At 44.3% G+C, this 22,242-nt stretch overlaps 1 protein-coding gene across 1 annotated transcript in view; it reads left to right on the top strand.

The window, feature by feature from the left end:
• The window catches only part of GAREM1 (GRB2 associated regulator of MAPK1 subtype 1), a 156,944-nt gene that overhangs the window by 117,522 nt on the left and 17,180 nt on the right, over window positions 1-22,242 (top strand). Inside the window, exon 4 of the mRNA XM_073583731.1 lies at window positions 14,491-15,666. Coding sequence (XP_073439832.1) covers window positions 14,491-15,666 — 1,176 coding nt within the window. The remainder of the gene's footprint in view (window positions 1-14,490; window positions 15,667-22,242) is intronic.

Below are 22,242 nucleotides of genomic sequence, written 5' to 3'. Positions count from 1 at the left end.
ATTCCGTAGACGACAATGGCTTCGGGGAACAATGTGACAAGTATTGGTAAGTATGTTACTCTATGTTATATGTACTGTATGTCTATGTATGTATTGTATGAATGTATTGTATGTATGTAGTATATATGTGGTATGTATGTAGTATGTATGTAGTATGTATGTAGCATGCATGTAGCATGCAGTATGTATGTAGCATGCATGTAGTATATATGTAGTATGTATGTAGCATGCATGTAGTATATATGTAGTATGTATGTAGCATGTAGCATGCATGTAGTATGTATGTGGTATGTATGTAGCATGTAGTATGTATGTAGCATGCATGTAGTATGTATGTGGTATGTATGTAGCATGTAGTATGTATGTAGCATGCATGTAGTATATATGTGGTATGTATGTAGCATGTAGTATGTATGTAGCATGCATGTAGTATATATGTGGTATGTATGTAGCATGTAGTATGTATGTAGCATGTAGTATGTATGTAGCATGCATGTAGTATATATGTAGTATGTATGTAGCATGCAGTATGTATGTAGCATGCATGTAGTATATATGTAGTATGTATGTAGCATGTAGTATGTATGTAGCATGCATGTAGTATGTATGTAGTATGTAGCATGTAGTATGTATGTAGCATGCATGTAGTATATATGTAGTATGTATGTAGTATATATGTAGTATGTATGTTGCATGTAGTATTTATGTAGTATGAATGTAGCATGTATGTAGTATGTAGTATGAATGTAGCATGTATGTAGTATGCATGTTGTATGTATGTAGCATGTAATTTTTTTTTTTTTTTTTTTTTACATTTAACACATTAGTCGGATGATGGGACTACTACTGTCCCATCATTGGCTAATGTGTCAATCACTGTCATGGTAGCAGGCATCGCCCGATGGGACTTGTAGTCCCATCGGACGATGCCTGCACAGACCCCCGAAGCCTGCACAGACCACCGGCAGGCCGGCACAGACCACCGGAGCCTGCACAGACCCCCTGGCAGGCCGGCACAGCCCCCCGAAAGGCCCGTACAGACCCCAGAGAGGCTGTACAAGGGCAGGAAAGGGTTTTTCTTATTCCGATACCGGAAGTCCCATAGACTTGAATGGGACTTCCGGTATCGGAATCGGCGATACCGATACTTTTTTTAAAGATCGGCCGATACCATCCGATACGATACTTTGAAGTATCGGACGGTATCGCTCAACTCTACTCATCAGTAGTAGTTAGCAGATTTGGTGGAGGATCACGCATGGAGACAACTGTCCCCTGGCTGGATCTTCTAGCTAAATTTTCGCTGGAACACTGAAGCATTACAGAGAGAAATATACCTGACATCAATTATGTAGCCTGACTGATTCATGCTGCCCGGGGTTTGGGTAGCATGAATCCAGTAGTAGGTTGTCTTTAATAGCAGACGCGCGTTTCCAGTTCTGTACGGTGCCTTGTCAAGACATTCTTTATTATCACAGACCATTCCAATGAAAAGTAACATCTCTAATACACATTGACTAACACAGGTCCCACCATTCGCAAAGTTACAGCTCACCTCCTCTCCCTTCCTTTATGATAAACTGTGCCCAGGTTAAAACAACTTCAGAGGGTTTCTTCTACACAAATAGGGTCCGAGTTAATCTATTGCTTCTCATGAGCCCAAAACGAAGTTGGAGTCTTAAATTAAGCCTAATAATCAGCGTTAATCTGTGTTAAAGTTTTCTTTAATTTAAGAATAGTATAAAAAAAAATAATATAAATCCATTGAACACAAATTTGGGCAATAGTTAATTTTCTAATGACACATTTCCATTAATGGGTTGAGGTGCAGTGTCCCTATGATGTAACACACTTTTCTTACGTGATCTTACAGGATAAACCTGGCTTCTTATAAAAAAAAATAACATGATTAGAAATAAATCCATGCTGCTTTAGTGTCCTAAAAGAAATCCATTGTAGTAAATCTTTGTATTTTCCTCTTCTTGAGTGCAGCGAGAGGTCTCGAATCAGTGGTGTATAGAATAAAGTGCGATTGTTTCCTCATCTGGTGGCCAGGAAATTATCAGAGGGTTTTTGATAACAGAAAGTGTAAATAGCTTCCTCTTCGGAAGCAGCAGAAGTAGTATCCAGCCCAGGGGAGTGCATGCATGGTGCCATTCTCCATGTCACAGATTTCGTGGCACCGACGTCACTATGCCATGCTTGGCTTATTTTTATTTATTTTACTCATTTCTATAGCGCTGTTAATTCCACAGCGCTTTACAGACATTATCGGAACTGTCCCTGATGGGGCTCACAATCTATATTTCCATCAGTATGTCTTTGGAGTGTGGGAGGAAACCCACACAAACACGGGAGAACATACAAACTCCTTGCAGGTGTCCTCAGTTGGATTTCAACCCAAGACCCCAGGACTGCAAGGCTGCAGTGCTAACCTCTGAGCCACCGCGCTGCCCTATTGCAGCCATTACAGTCCTGGGGTGGGGGGGTATCGTTACTTCGATAGTGTGACACTCATGAGATTCCTCAACTTGTTGCAATCGCTTGGTACGTGACCCAGCTTTCCACACTGCTTTCCCATACCTCAACTTTTTGCAACCACTTGGTCTGCTTTTCAACTAACCCCTGCAATACCCCCAATGTTAATTATGACCTTGTTTTACTCTGCCTTGATCACATGCATCTGGCTCACTCTTGGTTATCTGACCAAGATGAGCACAGACTACTTCCTCCTGTGTTACACCTGAATGCACTTTCTAGCACTTATATTGCATAGCATAAGTCTGCCAAGACTTAAGTCTGCCCAGTGCCTCATATAAGTGTATCATAGAAGTATGGAGCTATGAAAGAATTAATCCAAAATTGAACCCGAAGGGGACTGAAGGTAACTGGATAGTCACTGTAAAAAAAAAAAAAAAAATTCTGTTTGTTTTCAATCTCACCCCTATAATCCTTCACTTTCTACTAACACCCCTAATCCCTACACCAAGTAAGGAACTGGTTATCTCTCCCTCGATCCTCCCCTTCCATCTCACCTCCTTAGAAGTTTTCCTTGACTTTCAGTCCTCTGTATCTAAACACAGACCGCTCCCTCATGCCCTCTCCGGCTCCCACCTGCTATTACTTTCTCTGCTCCTCTTCACTGCCCGTGATATTTCTCCAAATCCTGGTCCTCCTCACCACATCCCCACAGTCATTTCTGCCTCCCATCCACAATCTATCACAAATTTCCATAACCTCTCTAACCTTATAACCATTTGCCCAGCCCCAGTAACAGGAGCTCTATGGAACGCTCGCTCTGTCTGCAACAAACTTTCCTACATCCATGATCTTTTCATTACTAACAAACTTTCCTTCCTCGCTATCACCGAAACCTAGCTCACCCCCTCTGACAGCCTCTCCTGCTGCACTTTCATATGGTGGATTCCACCTTTCCACACCCACCTCCCCAGCAGCAAGCATGGCGGAGGACTTAGTTTCCTCCTGTCAGATAACTGCTCCTTCACCCACATCCCACTGCCACCCTCTGTTAACTTCCCTTCCTTTTAAGCGCACTCTGTGCGCATCTACTCCTCACTAACTTCTAACTGGCTGTCACTTACCGCCCCCCAGGGCCAGCAACCATCTCACCGGCAGGGTCCTCTCTCCTCCTGTACCAGTTGTGACTTGTATTGATTAAGATTATTGTACTTGTTTTTATGTATACCCCTTTTAACATATTGAGCACCATGGTATATTTGGTGCTATAATAATTAATAAGTACCTGTGTATTAGCCTACAAGCCAGCGGTTCGTTTTCTTTCATACTATTTCTCATTTCTTGTCATAAAACTTTCTTTAAATGTTTTAATTTCCTTATATTGTTTTGTTAGCACCCTGATACTGGTCTATTATTTTTATTTATTCCACCTAATGTTAAATATCGTTGTGAAGTGCCAAACATGTTCTGTATAGGGAATAACGTCACCATAAAAGGATGTTAATCAATAGTACAAAATGTATTAGAATAATACTTACAGTATATTTAATAATAGAGCATTACAATAATTGTGAGGGCTGATACATAATATGAGACAACATAACAGAAACAACTGGGACTACAAAATACGAAGCTGCTTTTGGCGAAACGTACGTCGAGGCTGCTGAGTGACTCCAGTAGGGGCACCTACCTTCACCTGCTAGCACCGTGACTTCAGGTATATATTTTTCCCTTTTCTGAAGGGGTTTTTTTGCATTATAGCATAGGTTACCACTTATTAAATGAGAGTAGACTAATTGTTTCACATAAAATTTTTGTGGTAACCATATTACCATTTAACCTGACTATCCATCTGATATGCTGTATTTTTCTGGCATTGTAAAAAAAAATTTTGGGATAGCATTGGTGTCAGGGGGATTTGATCTGGTTGTTTTATTATATGGAATTGTGTATTAGCAAACCAGTCATATTGAACCCCAGTAGGTTCATGCTCCTATTTTGTAGTCCCAGTTGTTTGTTGTCTCATATTATGTATCAGCCCTCACAATTATTGTAATGATCTATTATTAAATATACTGTAAGTATTTTTCTAATAAATTTTGTACTATTAACATCCTTTTATTGTGACCTTATTTCTATGTAGTTAATTTACTCTTTAGATTAAGTGTTCACATCTTGGTTGCTTGATTAACACTCCTGTAGTGTCTTTGAAGCTATAGCTTCAGATTTAGAGGATTAACTTTGTTGGTGTATTATGTTCTGTATAGGACCTGCGTTTTCTGGAGCCTCCGTAGACGACCCGTCAAGAGATTAGGGACAGGCACGTGGGATGTGCCAAAGAATTTCTGTTCCATGCTAATTTCTTTTACATGTCCCAGTGCCCCACACTTGTTCTTCAGCCATGAATATGATAGGTCTTTGTTTGATTTGCCACTGATACTTTCACTTAAAGGGGTTGTCTGGAACGTAAACATTGATGACTTATCTTTAGGATAGGTTATCAATGTAAGATCGGAGGTGGTGTGAAACACGACACATCCGCCGATCAACTGTTCCCTGTAGCAGCTGGAACTGCTCAGTTACGGTGCTGCACAGCTCCGCCAACTGTATAGTGACCACGGCCGGGTACTGCACATCCACCCCTTATTGACTGGAATAGGGAGCATTTGCAGTACCCATCCGTGGCCACTATACAGTTGACGGAGTTGTGTTGCATAACTGAGCAGTTTCGGCTGACGCAGAGAACAGCTGAATGGTGAGGGTGCCTGGTGCTGCACTCCCACCGATCAGACATTGATGACCTATCCTTAGGAGAAGTCCTCAGTTAATGTTCTGAGCAAACTTTTAAATAAAGATGTGACTGGCATTAAAAATACAAACTTTTGAGAAGGCAGCTTTTCCACTTGCATAATAAAGCCTCAGAAGAAAATTTTGCTGACCTTTTCAATGAGTTTTACGGAAAGTGTTCCATCCCTGCCAACTTAGGTTAGATTCAAGTAACTTTGGTAAACCCGCCCTCCTGAAGTCAAGCGCTGCTTCTCCACTTCTCCAGTTTTTAACAGGCTATAGTGGTAACTTCAGCAAATGTGACCGCTGCAGCCAATCACTCTGCTCATAGTGTAATTTCTGCTCTGCAGTGTACTGGTAGATCAGAACTTCCAAATAGCATTTTTATTGTCATTTTCCCTCGTAATGGAGACTTAAGGCTTTGTTCACACTAACCTTGTTGCTTCCATTTATAGCACTCCATTTTCAGCGATGAGATGGCGCTTACCTGCAGGTCAGACTTGCCGGTCAGGAATAAGTGGTGGTGGAGCGGGTCAGTCTGCAGTATTGTTCCACCCACTAAATTACACTTAATAAGACACCAGAGTAAATCCTTTTCTCCGTTTGCAGTGTGGTACTGAGTGATGACTAGAATATTTCTTTTCATGTATCAAAGGTATTATTAACCTGTTCTTTCCAAATCCTGAGGTTGCCTCCTGTTTCTTACTTTGCTCTATTTCTATTTTTTTAGGTTTAAATATATAATTGGGTGAATACATTTTTCTTATCAATTTACTGAAAAACTGAAGTTAAGTGCAGTAATTTCCAGGGCTGTGGAGTCTGAGTCGGAGCTCATTTTGGTGGAGTCTGTATAAAATGGAGCGACTCAGACTCCTAAAATATATAATAAATTGGGTACAGTAGTTCAATGCAGAATGTGCTGAATATTTTTTCATAGGAATTTGGGAAAGTTATGAAATGTCCTATAAATGGCTGATACATTTTTCAGCTGCAAAAGCAGATCAGCTTTTTAAAAAACCGCATCACCTGAAAGGTTTTTGAGCTCATAGATAATGTTTTCAATAGCAAAAGCAGATTAGAAATCTGCTCTATCTATCCATTTATCCATATCTGTCTATCCATATCTTATCTGTACCAAAAAGAATGAAAGCCGGGTAGCACACAGACTAAAGCCCCCGTTACACACTGCGATATCGCTAGCAATATCGCTGTAAAGTCACCGATTTTGTGACGTAGCAGCGATATTGCTAGCGATATCGCTGCATGTGATACTTGCCTCCGACCCGCTCCCCCGCTGATTATCGCTGATCGCGCGAGAAGCTCCTGGATCATTCCTCGTCGGTCACTTCCTGTGGCGCCTCCTGTGGCGCCGACGAGCAACGCGGGAGGACGCAGGATCGCCGCGTCTGACAGGTAAGTAGCGATCCCCGTCCCCAGCGATGTCGCTGGTGAGATCTGCCTATGTGGCAGCTCACTAGCGACCACCTAGCGATGCACCAGCGATCCTGACCGCGTCATATCGCTGGTGAGTCGCTAGGTGTAACGGTACCCTTACACTCCTTTTTTTTTTTTTTTTTTTAAGCATCAGTCAGGTACAACTCATAGCTGCCCAAAATGATGCCCAGTAACACTTCAACATCAATTGATAGTTGGCATAAATAGACTGCATTCATCACCACATCTTATTAAGGTACACTCTTTATTTTCAAGTGTAGGGGTGTGCAGTATGAGGTTCTGCAGCAGCTGAGTTGTGCACTATGAGGTTCTGCCCCCCCCAGGTTTGATCCTGGCTATGCCCATGGTGTGAATGTAGCCTGAGGATCTAGGCTTTGTCTTAGCTGAGATAAGTCATATATATATGTATATATGTACAGGCCAAAAGTTTGGACACACCTTCTCATTCAAAGGGTTTTCTTTATTTTCATGACTATGAAAATTGTAGATTCACTCTGAAGGCATCAAAACTATGAATTAACACATGTTGAATTATATAATTAACAAAAAAGTGTGAAACAACTGAAAATACTGTGTCTTATATTCTAGGTTCTTCAAAGTAGCCACCTTTTGCTTTGATTACTGCTTTGCACACTCTTGGCAATCCCACTTATTAAACCTGACCGGGCACACCTGTGAAGTGAAAACCATTTCCGGTGACTACCTCTTGAAGCTCATCAAGAGAATGCCAAGAGTGTGTAAAGCAGAAATCAAAGCAAAAGGTGGCTACTTTGAAGAACCTAGAATATAAGACATATTTTCAGTTGTTTCACACTTTTTTGTTAATTATATAATTCCACATGTGTTAATTTATAGTTTTGATGCCTTCAGAGTGAATCTACAATTTTCATAGTCATGAAACTAAAGAAAACTCTTTGAATTAGAAGGTGTGTCCAAACTTTTGGTTTGTACTGTGTATATGTAGTCAATATTACATAATGTATTACATATTTACAATTTATTACAGTTTTTTGTGTTCTAAAGTTGTATTCCAATAAATATATATTCTGTTCTATCTAAATATCTTGATTATTGTATCATAAAAATGATTAAATGTCTGATGTTCACATTGTACCACAATACATTTTTCACTTAAATATAAGCAATATATGTGGGAGTGGGATTCGGAGTCAGTGTAAGGGAAATTGAGGAGTCTGAGTCGCAGGTTTGGCTTACCGACTCCACAGCCCTCGTAATTTCCAGTCCATTATACTTTATTGGGCTCATCATTGCCCACATTGCCTTGTGCATGCTTGTCAGGAGAAACTCCTTGCTCATATCTGTGCAAACTGGATGTCTTACGACCTGTTTTTTGCATTTCTTTAAGTTTATTTTTCCCCTGTAATACATGAGACATTTCTAATTTAACAGCTGTTATAAAACTTTTCTACACTCGCCATTTTCTGCAATCTGTCCATAATCAGAACCTCCTAGTCCAGTCCCGTCTCCAAGACTCTTCTCTGAATCCATTCTCTGAATTGGAGAAGTTGCAATTTTTTTGCGCAACTCGAGATTGTGCAAAATGCTGCAACTTTTGGTGTTTTCACGCCAGTTTTGCCCACCTCTGCTTAGATGGGCATGAAAGGGAAGCGTGACTCCTCAGCTTGTCTTATTCGTGACCTTACACCAGCAGTCAGTGACTGGAGTAGGAAATGTGGAGAGGCTCATGCCACCCGTCAGACGCAACCAGTTCATGAAGAGTCTCCGTGAATCTGGCGCCCCTGACTTTAGCACGGCCCCGCGTCAAGAACGGCGTGAACAATGTCTGTGTTCTTGTGGTGAGTGTAATTCATACTGATCACAAAAAATTAGTATGGAGAGGATGTTTATTACAAAAAAACACATTAAAACTTATTTTTGCTTTACATATGCACTTGACAGTAATAATGACTATTCAGTAATAATCATCTGTTCCTGCAAATATGCTTTTCCGTCTGTTAATTTCTCATCTGCCTCCCACAGCCACAAAGATAGACGAACACCAAGTCACTTTGTAGTCTTTAATTTCAGAAGGAAAGCATTGAGATTTCTGCGTTCACCTGGCTGCACCAGGGTGTAACCATATGTCCTGTTAGTGGTAGATTGGCACATCCTAAGAACAGTTACATCATGATGTTATTCAATTAAATATGGAAGTGCAAAGGAAATCATGTAATCGTATTATCAGATGATTCCGTAAGTTGGAATGTCATCGCATAATGTTGATAAATTAAAGCACAACATGTTCACTTGACCTCGGTTCTATTCTTCATATACATAGTAATATTTTCAGTACATTTCTGTTCTGTTACTTGTCCAGTTTTATGGAGTATAAGTCGAGCCACACTATTTTCTTACCCTAAGTGCCCTTTCACATTGCATTCAGACACCAGTTCTTGGGTCCCGTCAGGGCTTGCGTCTGAACCCCCTTGTAAAACGGGATTTGGGCTGTGCGCCAACAGGGCCTTATACCGTTATAGTGCTGGCAGAGTATAAGTGTGCTCGGCCGTATGATTTGATTAAGCTACTGTGATATGGTTAGACAGATAACGTTCATTACAGTTTCCATCTGTGCAGGCATTCGGCCATATTTACGAAGGAGTTTAGACCAGTGCTCTGCCAAAAAAAAAAGGGTGCAAATGATAATGTGTGAAACTTTTGCACTAAAAATTCTTTTTTTTTGACATTTGCTAAATTTGACAAGTCCGTCATGTCTCCAGGAGATGCAGATTTAAGGCCCGTTTAGACAGTGGTTAATCCGTAAACAAGCTTTCTAATGAATGCTTGCTCTCGATTATCGGCGGTACTTGCTGTCCCCGGTGCTGATCTCTGCTGGCTCAGTAGTGGTCACAATTCGCTCTGTTGATGTGAAGCAGCTAAATCGCCGACAGGAGCAGTCAGTGACTGCTCGAAGCCAGCACCAGGCAGATCAGGCCTGTTAGTTTTTAGGACCATAGTAAAAAAATAAGACTAAAAAATGGATGACCCCCTTTATTGATCACACTGTGCACATAGAATGCAGAACACCCGAAAATGGTAGGTGTGCGTCAATTATCTCCATTGCGTGCACTGGTGTGAGATATGCTAGTCTTAGTAATGTAGTCCATTTAGTCACAGCAGTGTTAGACGGCAGACATGTCAGAAGCAAAGAGGTTTCTACATGGTAACATTCTAGCACGTATGAGGAGGTATTGATAAATTGTTGGCCTTGAATATTTCTAGCAAACAAAAATAAATCCTGTTGCCATGGAAACTGGTATTAATTTTGACAAGTGCACATGCTACGTTTTAGCAGAAAAGGTTACCGTGTGTCATTTTTAAATGGTGACTAAGGAAAAACAACCACATTGGGTGAAGGTTGGAACGTCAGCAAAACAAAAAGTCTTGCGCTGCCCTGCAAAAAGTCAATTAAATCAGCGTTGAAATTTTCCTTCAACCGCCATATTCTCCTAATCTGGTCCCATCAGATTATCGATTTCCAAAAAGTTACCACAAATGAGGTGGTAATTGATGCTGTGGAGTCGTGGTTTGCAGAACATAGCAGTTGTAGTTTTTTCCTAGGCTGGGACAGCTATGTATCCATCCCCCCTTGTATACCGTAAATATCATTCTAAAATGATGTGTTTAACTGCTCCATTATCATTCTTCCTTCTTACTGATGGGGACCAGAGGATCCTCAGCAGGGACCCCTTTTTTATTCCATTCATTTAATTCAGTATTTGCCTCTGGTAAAACTTCCTCAATTCTAGACATGTGTATAGAGTTTGTGTATTTAATGTTAAAGGGAATCTGTCAGCAGGCGTTTGCAACCTCATCTGAGAGCAGCCTGATGTAGGCAAAGAGACCCTGATTGCAGAGATGTATTGCTTAGTTTACTGGGTGCAGCGTTTCTGATACAGATTTCTTGGATGTAGCAGAGCTGAGAAAGCTAACCGCACCCACATCAGACTCCCTATGAACATAGTCTATGGATAGTGAGCTGCTGATCACAGCAGGGGCAGTCAGACTAGAAGGCATGTGCTGCAGTAGTCCGGGCAATGATAATCACCAGGTGATAAAACCTTCATTGTAAGTATGGTAAGCCACAGCACAGAGCCTGACGAGTGACACATCTTTCAATTCAAGTGTTTTTAACCCCTACCTCATGCTGTAGTATGTGTTGAATTTCCTTTTCATGGACTTTTTTTCCCATTACACTCTATGTACACTATATAATAAATATATATATATATATATATATATATATATATATATATATATATATATATATATATATATATATATATATATTTTGTCTTACACTTTGATGCCATGGACATCTAGGTCTATTGGCAGGGCACTGTCACACACTGCAATAGTTGCCCACTTGCCTTCACATTAACAATCTAGGGCATGAGAGATCTTCCCATCTTCTACTATTAGTAGTCATGGGATGTCCTCATTGTGTAACACTTCTACCAGCCGTGATCTGGGGATGGAGCAGAGAAGTAGATCTGCCTGGGCTGTTCTCAGAAAATCTGTAATTATAGTTATTACAAGAATAAGTTGAGCTTATCTTGGGATAAACAGCGGCGGGATTATTTTATCTGAGGAACTATGGTTATTTTCTTTTGCGAAAAGACGGCTTAGGGATGACCCAGTTACTGTGTAGAAGTCCTTGAAAGGCCAATACAGATGGCTATGTAATTTTTTTTTTCACAATGTATTCCTATAGAAAGCAACTTCCCCAATAAACACACAATCTTAAGGCATATTCACTTGTTAATTCCAACCATTGGGAATATTCTGCATTGCCAATACAAAGCTCCCACCCGCTGCATTGGCTTACATTGAGGTGCCCATACTTACGCAATGCCCAATATGAGTTATGGAAAGGTCCAAGCATTCCTACAGACCCCAGTATAGAGAACCCCTTCCAAGCGGTGCCTCCTCCCCACCTAAGATGATGCAATTTATACCACCAAACAAGGGTCACAAGGCCCCCATCCCCCCCAGAGGTGCCATGTCACAGAGGCATTTATAGCATGAGCTGTGAGGATGTAGAATTCCTTATATTCTTCAGGTGACACACTGCATATACTTTAACATATTTGATTGGATCAGTTACTTTGGTCTATTTTGTGTACATGACAATCTGTCAGTAGGTTTTTGCTATGTAATCCGAAGGCAGCATCATTTCAGTGATGTGTCGATTCCCTTATTTTATTTCTGTTGCTCCCGGCGTATGGCGTTTTTTTTATCTTTTAAAATCCGCCTTTCGGTGCCAGAGATATTGGCCTTTTTAATAATTGCTAGATTGTATGGTCTTTACATACAATTTTAATTATGCAGAACAGTCTAAGGGCCCCGTCACACATAGCGACGCACCAGCGATCCCGACAACGATATTACTTTGTCAGGATCGCTGGTGTGTCGCTACGTGATCGCTGGTGAGCTGTCAAACAGGCATCTTCACCAGCGATCAGCACCAGCGACAGGAGGGTAACAAGCGATGCACGTCGCTTAGTTACCCACTGTGTACCTTAGTTACCCACTGTGTACCTTAGTTACCCACTGTGTACCTTAGTTACCCACTGTGTACCTTAGTTACCCACTGTGTACCTTAGTTACCCACTGTGTACCTTAGTTACCCACTGTGTACCTTAGTTACCCACTGTGTACCTTAGTTACCCACTGTGTACCTTAGTTACCCACTGTGTACCTTAGTTACTAGCGCGCAGGGAGCTGGTAACCAAGGTACACATCGGGTTTCTATGCAGCGCGCGGCACTTAGAAACCCGACGTTTACCTTATTTACCAGCGCGCTGCTGGTCTCCTGCCCGTCACACACAGCGATGTGTGCTGGCCAGCGGGAGACCAGTGATAAAAAAAAAAAATGTCCTGGCCATTCCAGGACGATCAGCGATAACCGGCAGGGGGGCCGGTCGCTGGTCAGTGTCACACACAGCGATCTCGCTGGTGCGTCACAAAACTTGTGACTCAGCAGCGATCTCGCTAGCGAGATCGCTATGTGTGATGGGGGCTTAAGGAGACACTCCCAGAGAATCTGTGAGCCATGCCCCCTTGTGAAGACTATAAGAATTTGCACCAAATAAAAAAAGCTTTATTTCTGTAGTCAAATGGTGAATATAAAAGGGAAAAAAAACAGAATACTCGGGAGCAGCAGGAATAGAATAAGATCAAAGACTGGCCACTTAAAGGGGTTTACCCACGAACAAAATGAATTTTAATCAATAGATCTTGAAATAATAAGTTCCACAACTGGATGTGTTTAAATCAAATGTTCCTGTGCTGAGATAATCTTATATTTGTGCCCCTGCTGTGTACTGTGTAATGACTGTGTCTGACCGTGCAGGAACATGGTCTGATCATATCACAGCTCCTGGGCCGGGGGGAGGAAGGAAAAGAGTATACAGACAAGACAGCACGGGATCACAGATCATTCTTCCTTTGAGGTAAAACATTGTTTAAAAACAGGCAGAGAAATGTTTTACTTCACAAAAAAGAATCAGCTGCTGTAATGTAATGGTATGATCAGACCACATTCCTGCACAGTCAGACATACTCAGGACATAGGAGGGCCATATTTATAAACTACACTTCCAAAATTTCCCCTTCTGTAACAATTATTTTTATATATTGGACATGTTGGGGTTTTTTTTCTTTTACGGGGACCAGTTTACTTTTTTGCCTATTATTTTTTATTTATGCAATGTGCCTGGAGCTAATATAACAGCCCCACTTACAAGGAAAATAAGATGAAAATAAAATATATTTAAATGCTCCCCACCCCCCCAAAAGGTCAAAAGACCATTGTGGGGCATTTAAATATTTAAAATATTTTTATGCTATTACCCTCTGGCTGAAGAAGTTGTATTGACCCCAGTTACAGGGGAAATATCGGTTTCTCCTAGAAGCTTTCTCCCTCACTATTTAGTACTGTATATACAGTGATCAAGGAAGCACAGATAGTAATAAATGATCTGTGCCTTCTCTATGGGGAAGCCTGCTGTCTGACAACCAAATCCCCACTTCTAAAGCTGCACGGTCGCATGTGGATGCACTCCCATGCAGTAACATTTTAGAATACCACTGCAAGGCAGGCACCTGACCACCCAGACACTTAAAGTCCATCTGGTCCATATGCAGTGAATATACTACAAATAGTGATGAGCGAGCGTACTCGGATAGTGTTCACAGCCCACTAGTGTCCTAATCAAGTATGTTTGGGGTGCTTGAGTTGCCATGGCTGCAGGTCTCTCAGCTGTTCGACAGTCACAACACATGCTGGGATTGCCTAAGAAACAGGCAGCCCCTGCATGTGTTGTGGGAGTGAACAGCCGCGAGAAATGCAGCTGCGGCGACTCAAGCATATTTTTCGAGCACCCTGTAAACACTCAGGACACAAGCATGCTCGGATAACACCTTATCCGAGCACAATCACTCATCACTACCTACAATACCAATAGTCATGATGTTGTGAGTATTGGTGGGATGTACAGGGTGTCTTGTGGTTGATCTATACGCTGGTGTATTTTAGGGGCGTGCATGAAGTGACCAATATTCATGACCGAGAGAGGATTTGTTTAATGACAGATTAGAATATTAATCGTTATAGTTGGCTTTGTACCAGATATGCTCTGGTTTCCGAGACTTGAAAACTCAGTATTCACTGTGCACAGATGTGTTATCTGACTTTATTCCCCGTGGATGATACAGATTGTGTAACTATATAATTTGCTGTACTTATAGGTTGCTTCAGGAGAGTGCAATGAAGATACCGAAGTGTATAACATCACGCTGTGTACTGGAGATGAACTCACGCTAATGGGCCAGGCTGAGATTCTTTATGCAAAAACATCCAAGGAGAAGTCACGTCTTAATACCATATTTAAGAAAATTGGAAAATTGAACTCGATCAGCAAATTGGGGAAAGGCAAAATGCCTTGTTTAATATGCATGAATCACAGAACTAATGAAAGCATCAGCCTTCCGTTTCAGTGTAAAGGGAGGTTTAGCACACGCAGTCCTCTTGAGATTCAGATGCAAGACGGGGAGCACACCATCCGTAACATTGTGGAGAAGACGCGACTGCCTGTGAATGTGACTGTGCCGAGCCCTCCGCCCCGGAACCCATACGACCTCCACTTTATACGAGAGGGACATCGCTACAAGTTTGTCAATATACATACTAAGACTGTCGTGGTTTGTTGCGTGCTGCGCGCTGGTAAAATCATTCCCATGCACTTTCCATTACATTTATCTGTCCCAACATTTCGCCTACCTGAAAACGTAGCAAAAGGTGAAATGTGGCAGGAGTCCGTAGTACAACATTGGTACAATGTATGCCAAGAGCAGTTTGATATAGAGGAGTACTCACGTGCAGTGAGGGATGTGAAAGCTGATTGGAATGAAGAATGCAAGAGCCCCAAAAAGAGTTATTGCTCCGGGCATAGTCACATACCAAACTCCCTCAGTTACGCCCGTGATGAGCTGACCCAGTCCTTTCATAGGCTTTCAGTCTGTGTTTATGGAAATAACCTTCATGGAAACAGTGAGGTGAACCTCCATGGTTGTCGAGACCTTTGTGGGGACTGGGCCGTGTTCCCTCAAGATGCTTCTCAGTATCATGACTCTGGTGACAGTGGTAGTGACTACCTTTTCCCCGAAGGTGGCGAGGAATTGGTGAGTTTACCGGCCAAGGCAGACCTTCCCTACGAGGAGCTTTGGTTAGAACTGGGGAATGGGAAACGTGTGGGACATCCCTTAACCCGTTCACAAAGCGAGAAGAACAAATGTGATCCTTTCCGGGGTTCGTTGCATTCTAAGTGTGGCACATCCTCTCTTTCATCTCCTGGATGTCTTCTGACAAGCAAATGTTCAGATTTATCTTTACCTCCACCTCCAGTGCCTCCCAAATCAGAAGCTGTGAGTAGATATCTACATTTCACATCTCATCATTATGTCAAAATGTTACATCTAGGTGTATAATTAATCTATTGAGCTACTTTGCCATGGTAGTCACATATACCTAGCCTCCGGTATATTCCGGTATGTTCACAAATGTCTTAGCTACGCCTAAATAAATGTGAAATCCGATCTCAAGCATGTTATTGGACTTTCTGCAATCTCATTCTTAAGTATTGGAAAACTGGACTTGCAGAAATATCAAGGATTTGCCCTATTCAATGAGAATGGTGTTATTTCTTGTACAAATTTGCTGCAAATCTGTGACCGAAATCCGAGGGTTATTTGTGGATTTTACTTTGTGTGAACACATCCTTCCGATAACTTCTAATGAAGTCCTGTTATCGGGTGCAACCACTGAATTTTTGACATTTCATTTATTTTAGAGGTCCCAGGTATGCGGGACACTCCTAAAAAGTGTACATGGTCACGTCAGCAGGGAAAGGACCACACTGAAAAAGTTCACCTGTTGGATTAAAATCTGACACATACAGTGAGTACGGAGAGTATTCAGACCCCTTTCAGTTTTTCACTCTTTGTTTCATTGCAGCCATTTGGTAAATTCATAAATGTTCATTTTTTTTTCTCATTAATGTACACTCTGCACCCCATCTTGACTGGAAAAAACTGAAATGTTGAAATTTTTGCAAATTTATTAAAGAAAAACTGAAATATCACTTGTTCATAAGTATTCTGACCCTTTGCTCAGATACTCATATTTAAGTCACGTGCTGTCCATTTCCTTGTGATCCTCCTTGAGATGGTTCTACTCCATCATTGGAGTCCAGCTGTGTTTAATTAAACTGATAGGACTTGATTTGTAAAGGCACACACCTGTCTATATAAGACCTCACAGCTCACAGTGTATGTCAGACTAAATGAGAATCATGAGGTTAAAGGAACTGGCCAAGGAGCTCAGAGACAGAATGGTGGCAAGGCACAGAGATCTGGCCAAGGTTGCAAACGAATTTCTGCAGTACTCAAGGTTCATAAGAGCACAGTGGCCTCCATAATCCTTAAATGGAAGAAGTTTGGGACCACCAGAAGTCTTCCTAGACCAGGCCATCCAGACAAACTGAGCAATTGCTTTAGAAGAGCCAAATGGGTGCAATGAAACAAAAAGTGAAAAATTGAAAGGGGTCTGAATACTTTCCGTTCCCACTGTGTGTCCATGAATGAAATCCAATGCTGTACCCTCAAATTTCTGCCATAACTCTGTGAATTAACCCGCTTGCCATTCAGCGAGATAATCTGCATCGTTTCACACTGCTTTCCCGCTGTGCATCTTAAATCCAAGCAGAAAGTTTGTAATAATTGTATATAATGCACTCGAATTCAATTTGTGAACATACCTGGAAAGGAATTAGTTAGATATGTACTTTTTAAAAAATAAACCTTGACATCATATTTGTATAGCTGTTCGCATCCTGCAGTTTATTAATCTTTTTTCATTCTTTCTTAGTGTCACTCTATTTTCAGTTATTATGTGCGTCTCAGATGCCTAGAATTGGCCAGATTACCCTGTAAATGCCAGGTGGCAGCTAGCAATTACTGGCTATCGCCAATCTTGTTCACTGTGGAGCCATTTAGAAATGCAGAGGCACCTTGATAGTTTATGATTAGAGGCTCTTTGGAAACCTTATATATCCTTCCTTAGAAGCGTCTAGGGTTACTTATACGCAATGTATGGAACATGCTACACAATAAATGTCGTAGGAAGTGTGCAGAGGTAGGACACAAGCCTCATTACGCCCTACAAGGGCACCATACAAACTGAGCCGTGCCCTGTTCATGACGCCCAAGACCGTACATCCAGTTCCCATAAACCATGACCATTGTGTAACATCTCCTAACATAGTTATTAGAGGATAGTACAACTATAGTGAACCATTCGTGAAAGAAGTGTGGAAAGCTTGGCATTTCTAATCCGTGCTATGCACATCCCCAGTCTGTGTGCATCCCATCCGGCTCCTCACATAGCTCCTGGTATCATCCCACATCCTGCATGTCTGACCTCAGTAAGTGTGCAGACAGTGGGACCTAATCCGCACAGAACACCTTAATGAGGACCATAGACCGGTTTCGTATCCCTACATGACATATGTGGATAAGGCATTTTTCTCCTTTGCCTCATTGGGGGACACAGAGACTGTGGGTGTATGCTTCTGCCGCTAGGATGCTGACACTAAGTGGGAAAAAAAGGTTAGCTCCTCCGCAGTATACACCCTCGCCCCTATTGCGGGCGGAAATCAGTTTTTTGCTTAGTGTCTATGGAGGCACACGTCTGGTTTTTCTCCAGACCTTTTCTTCGTCTTTTTCCCATGAAGATGTGACAGGGGCAATGGATCCTATTGAAAGGGTCCGATTTCCCCAAACCAACAACGGGCGAGCATGTGAGAGTGTCGCCTCCACGTATCCTCTCCCGCGACGTGGGACACAATGCCGGACTTAGCCCTGACCACTCCTAGGTATTGAAACCATGGGCTGTACAGAGGCACAAGACTAGTCCGTGCGGCCCCCACTGCTCCACCAATGCTCAGACTGCGGTGCTGCAAGGTGGCGGACGGTCCCTCTCTTCACCCCCTGAAGGGGTTAGATGGAGCTAGGGTGCCTGCACTGTCCTATCTGTTTTTTTGTCAAAGACCCCCTCACATACCTGCGCTGCAGGCGGAAGAGGATCATCGGAGAGAGGGTCTGGGAGGGCTCCTGGAAGTCTTCGGGCTGGAGCCCACAGCGCTAGCAATGCAGAGGATATGTCAGGCGGCAACCTGGAACGCCTCACCGGTCAGTAGCGCCATACCGCCCCCCCCCCCCCCCCCGGTCGGGTAGGGGGGAAAATTGAGGCCGCGGCTTTGGACGGAGCTAGGCCGCGGCCGGAAGTCCCGCCCCCAGGTCCTCGCGTCACTTCCGTCCGCCCTGCACTGGGTGACGATAGAAATTGAGGCCCCGGCTTCGGAGCGCGGCTAGGCCGCAAAGCGGAAGTACCGCCCCTAGGTCTGTTTTCACAGGCTGGCGCGCACCGCAGATGTCGGCGCGCGATTTGAAGGAAGATCCACGTCGGGGGGGCGCAGGACTGGGGTAAGTGCCCGAGAGGCCACGCTACAGGGAAAATCGAGGTGCTACCTCCTCCCCATAGACCCAGCAGTGGACAGATACAGCATGTCCGAGAAGGAAAAGACGCGCACGTTCTTTTACGCTGCATGCATCTCTTGTCGGGCTGCGTTTACGCGGGCGCAGAGCAAGCGTTTATGCGAAGTCTGCGATTCCGAACGCGCCCAGGAGCCCTCCCCTGCGACCGCGACCAATGTGTCAAATCCCCCGGAGTGGGCCCGATCACTGTCACAATCCATGGCGTCGCTTACGAGAGCAATAGTCCCTTCAAGTAAGGGCAGGGACTGTGGCTTGCTGTCTTTAGAAGGAACCTCCACCTCACTAGAGCCTCCGGCCTGCAGGGGCCGCTCTCACTCCAGGCAGACCCGGAGGAAATGAATCCACACGGTGTCGCCCAGTCCATCCGGTGCTTTGGCATCCGTAAGCTCTGCTTCTCGCTCCCTGTCACCAGTGGTTAATAGCGAGCAGACCTCTGATTGCGACTCAGATGAGCCCCTTGACCTGGATACTCCAGGGTCACGTGAAACAGTGGACAGCCTCATAGAAGCCGTCAATCAGACCCTGGGGATTGAGGGTGATCCCGCAGCGGGTACGGGGCGTAAGGTGGCATTTAAGCAAGTGAAGCGCCCGCACAGAATTTTTTCCTCTCACCCTGAGTTTGAGGACATAGTGCAGCGGAATAGAGAACGTCCAGACCGGCGTTTCTCGGGTCAAAAGGCACTCGAAACAAGGTATCCGTTTGCTCCGGACCTCCGTAAAAAATGGATGGAATCCCCGATAGTGGATCTGCCGGTTTCACGCCTGGCCACTAAGACCCTGTTATCTGTCTCTAGTGTTTCCTCGATTAAGGATCCCACGGCCCGCCTTATTGAGAGCTTAGCTCGGTCAGTTTATGAGGCGTCAGGGTCTGCACTCGCTCCCACGTTCGCAGCAACTTGGGTAGCTAAGGCCATGATATCATGGTCAGAAACATTAAACAAGATCGCGCAGGAACAGAATCTACCTGCAGAGATTTCGGAGGTCAGATGGCGATGGCCGGAGACTATGTAATCAATGCGTCTTTGGATGCGGCCAATTGTTCAGCATTTGCTGCCGCTAATGCAATCTCTATCAGAAGAGCCCTGTGGTTGAGGACATGGCGAGCCGATTCTACTTCTAAGAAGTCCTTGACTTCCCTGCCTTATCACTGCGGCCGCCTATTTGGGGAAAAGTTGGACCAACTTATCTCCGACTCCACAGGAGGAAAGAGCGGGTTTCTCCCTCAACAAAAGGTCAAACCGCTTTTTCTTCACCCTTTTCAGGCACGTTTTCAGGCCTTTCGCAACCCCGGGTGGACTACAGGGCTCAATTCCGCCGCCTCAGGCTGCCCCAACCAGGATAGGGAGCGGCAGGTCTCATATAGAGCCAACCCATTGGGGAGAATGCGTGCTCAACAGGCCAGATCCCAAAGATCATCAGCAAAATGACTTGAGGCCTTTACCAGACGACACCAGCAGGGTGGGCGGCCACCTACTCTGGTTTCACCACGTCTGGGCCAACGTCGCTCACGACTCATGGGTAGAAGAATTGGTGTACTCAGGTTACAAAATCGAATTTGTCAGATGCCCTCCAAGACTGTTTTTTCTTTCCCGGCTTCCCAGGGTAGATGCCCAGGCAAGGGCTCTATTGGGAGCCATCAAATCGCTCCAGCACAAAGGAGTCATTATTACAGTGCCGGAACACGAAAGAGCTCAGGGATTCTATTCCAACCTCTTCGCGGTTCCCAAAAAGGATGGGTCGGTCAGGCCTGTGTTGGACCTGAAGCTTCTGAACAGATTCGTTAGGATCAGACATTTTCGGATGGAGTCTCTCCTTTCAGTCATATCGGCCATGGAGCAGGGAGAACACTTGGCCTCAATAGACATCCAAGATGCATATCTGAATATTCCCATTTTTCCTCCTCATCAGAGGTTCCTACGCTTCGCCATCAACGATCAACATTTTCAGTTCATAGCGCTAGCCACGGCTCCCAGAGTGTTCACAAAGGTTATGGCAGTTGTCATGGCCATACTGCATTCTCGAGGCATAGTCGTCTTGCCTTATCTGGACGACCTCTTGGTCAAAGTTCCTTCAATACGGGCATGCGAGGAAAATGTCAGCATCACGCTGGATACTCTTGCCCGCTTAGGGTGGTTGGTCAATGCAAAGAAGTCATCCCTTGTGCCAGCTCAGAAGATCTCCTTCTTGGGAATGATCTTCGACACTTGCCGAGGGTTGGTGATTCTCCCTCAGGTAAAGGTACTGGCTCTCCGGCAGGGAGTTTCGGGCACTTCGCCAACCAGTCTCTCATACCATCCGATCTGGGATGAGGACTCTAGGAAAAATGGTGGCAGCAATGGAAGCGATACATTTCGCCAGTTCCATCTTCGCCCCCTGCAGCACGCCCTCCTGTCAGCGTGGGACAAGAACCCTTTCACGCTCGATCGGCAGTGTCGTCTGTCCTCTCAGGTCAGACAGTCTCTCGGATGGTGGATAACCAGTTCCTCTCTGACCCAGGGGAAACCATTTCCCCCAGACCTTTGGCTGGTGGTGACAACCGACGCCAGTCTCCTCGGCTAGGGAGAGGTGTTTCACCACCACACAACCCAGGGACGCCTCCCGATCAATTTATTGGAGATACGAGTAATTCGGCTGGCACTCCAAAAGTTTCATCACCTCCTAGCAGGCCGCCCTGTCCAAATTCAATCGGACAACGCCACGGCAGTGGCTTACATAAATCACCTAGGAGGCACTCGCAGCAGAGCAACCATGCGCGAGGTAGGGCATGTTCTTCAGTGGGCCGAAGCAAACCACTCGATTTCAGCAGTTCACATCCCGGGTGTGGAAAACTTGGCAGCAGAGTTTCTCAGCCGGGAGGGTCTTGCGTCCGGAGAGTGGTCTCTACATCCCCAAGTCTTCCAGCAGATTTGTCAGCGGTGGGGAACGCCGGATGTGGACCTGATGGCTTCCAGAGTGAACGCCAAGGTGCCCACATATGTCGCTCGGACCAGGGACCCGCAGGCAATCGCGGTGGATGCGTTGGTTCTGCCATGGAACCAGTTTCGCCTCCCGTATCTCTTTCCCCCGCTGCCACTACTTCCGAGAGTCGTCAAGAAGATCAAGACGGAATGTGTGCCGGCAATCCTGCTGGCCACAGATTGGCCCCGTCGAGCGTGGTACACCGATCTAATGCTGCTACTCGCCGACGTCCCTTGGCGTCTACCAGAGCGCCCGGATCTACTTTCTCAAGGGCCGATTTGCCACCCGAACTCAGGGGCCCTGTGTTTGACGGCGTGGCCATTGAATCTTGGATTCTAACCCAGGCAGTGTTCGGGAGCAAGGTGGTCGCTACAATGATTAGCGCCCGGAAGCCTGCATCAGCACGAGTTTACCACCACATCTGGAAGG

This window comes from Dendrobates tinctorius, unplaced genomic scaffold, assembly GCF_039654945.1.
Source record: "Dendrobates tinctorius isolate UK_male_01 unplaced genomic scaffold, ASM3965494v1 ptg000081l, whole genome shotgun sequence".
Lineage (NCBI taxonomy): Eukaryota > Metazoa > Chordata > Amphibia > Anura > Dendrobatidae > Dendrobates > Dendrobates tinctorius.
This window is presented reverse-complemented; position numbering and strand designations above follow the sequence as displayed.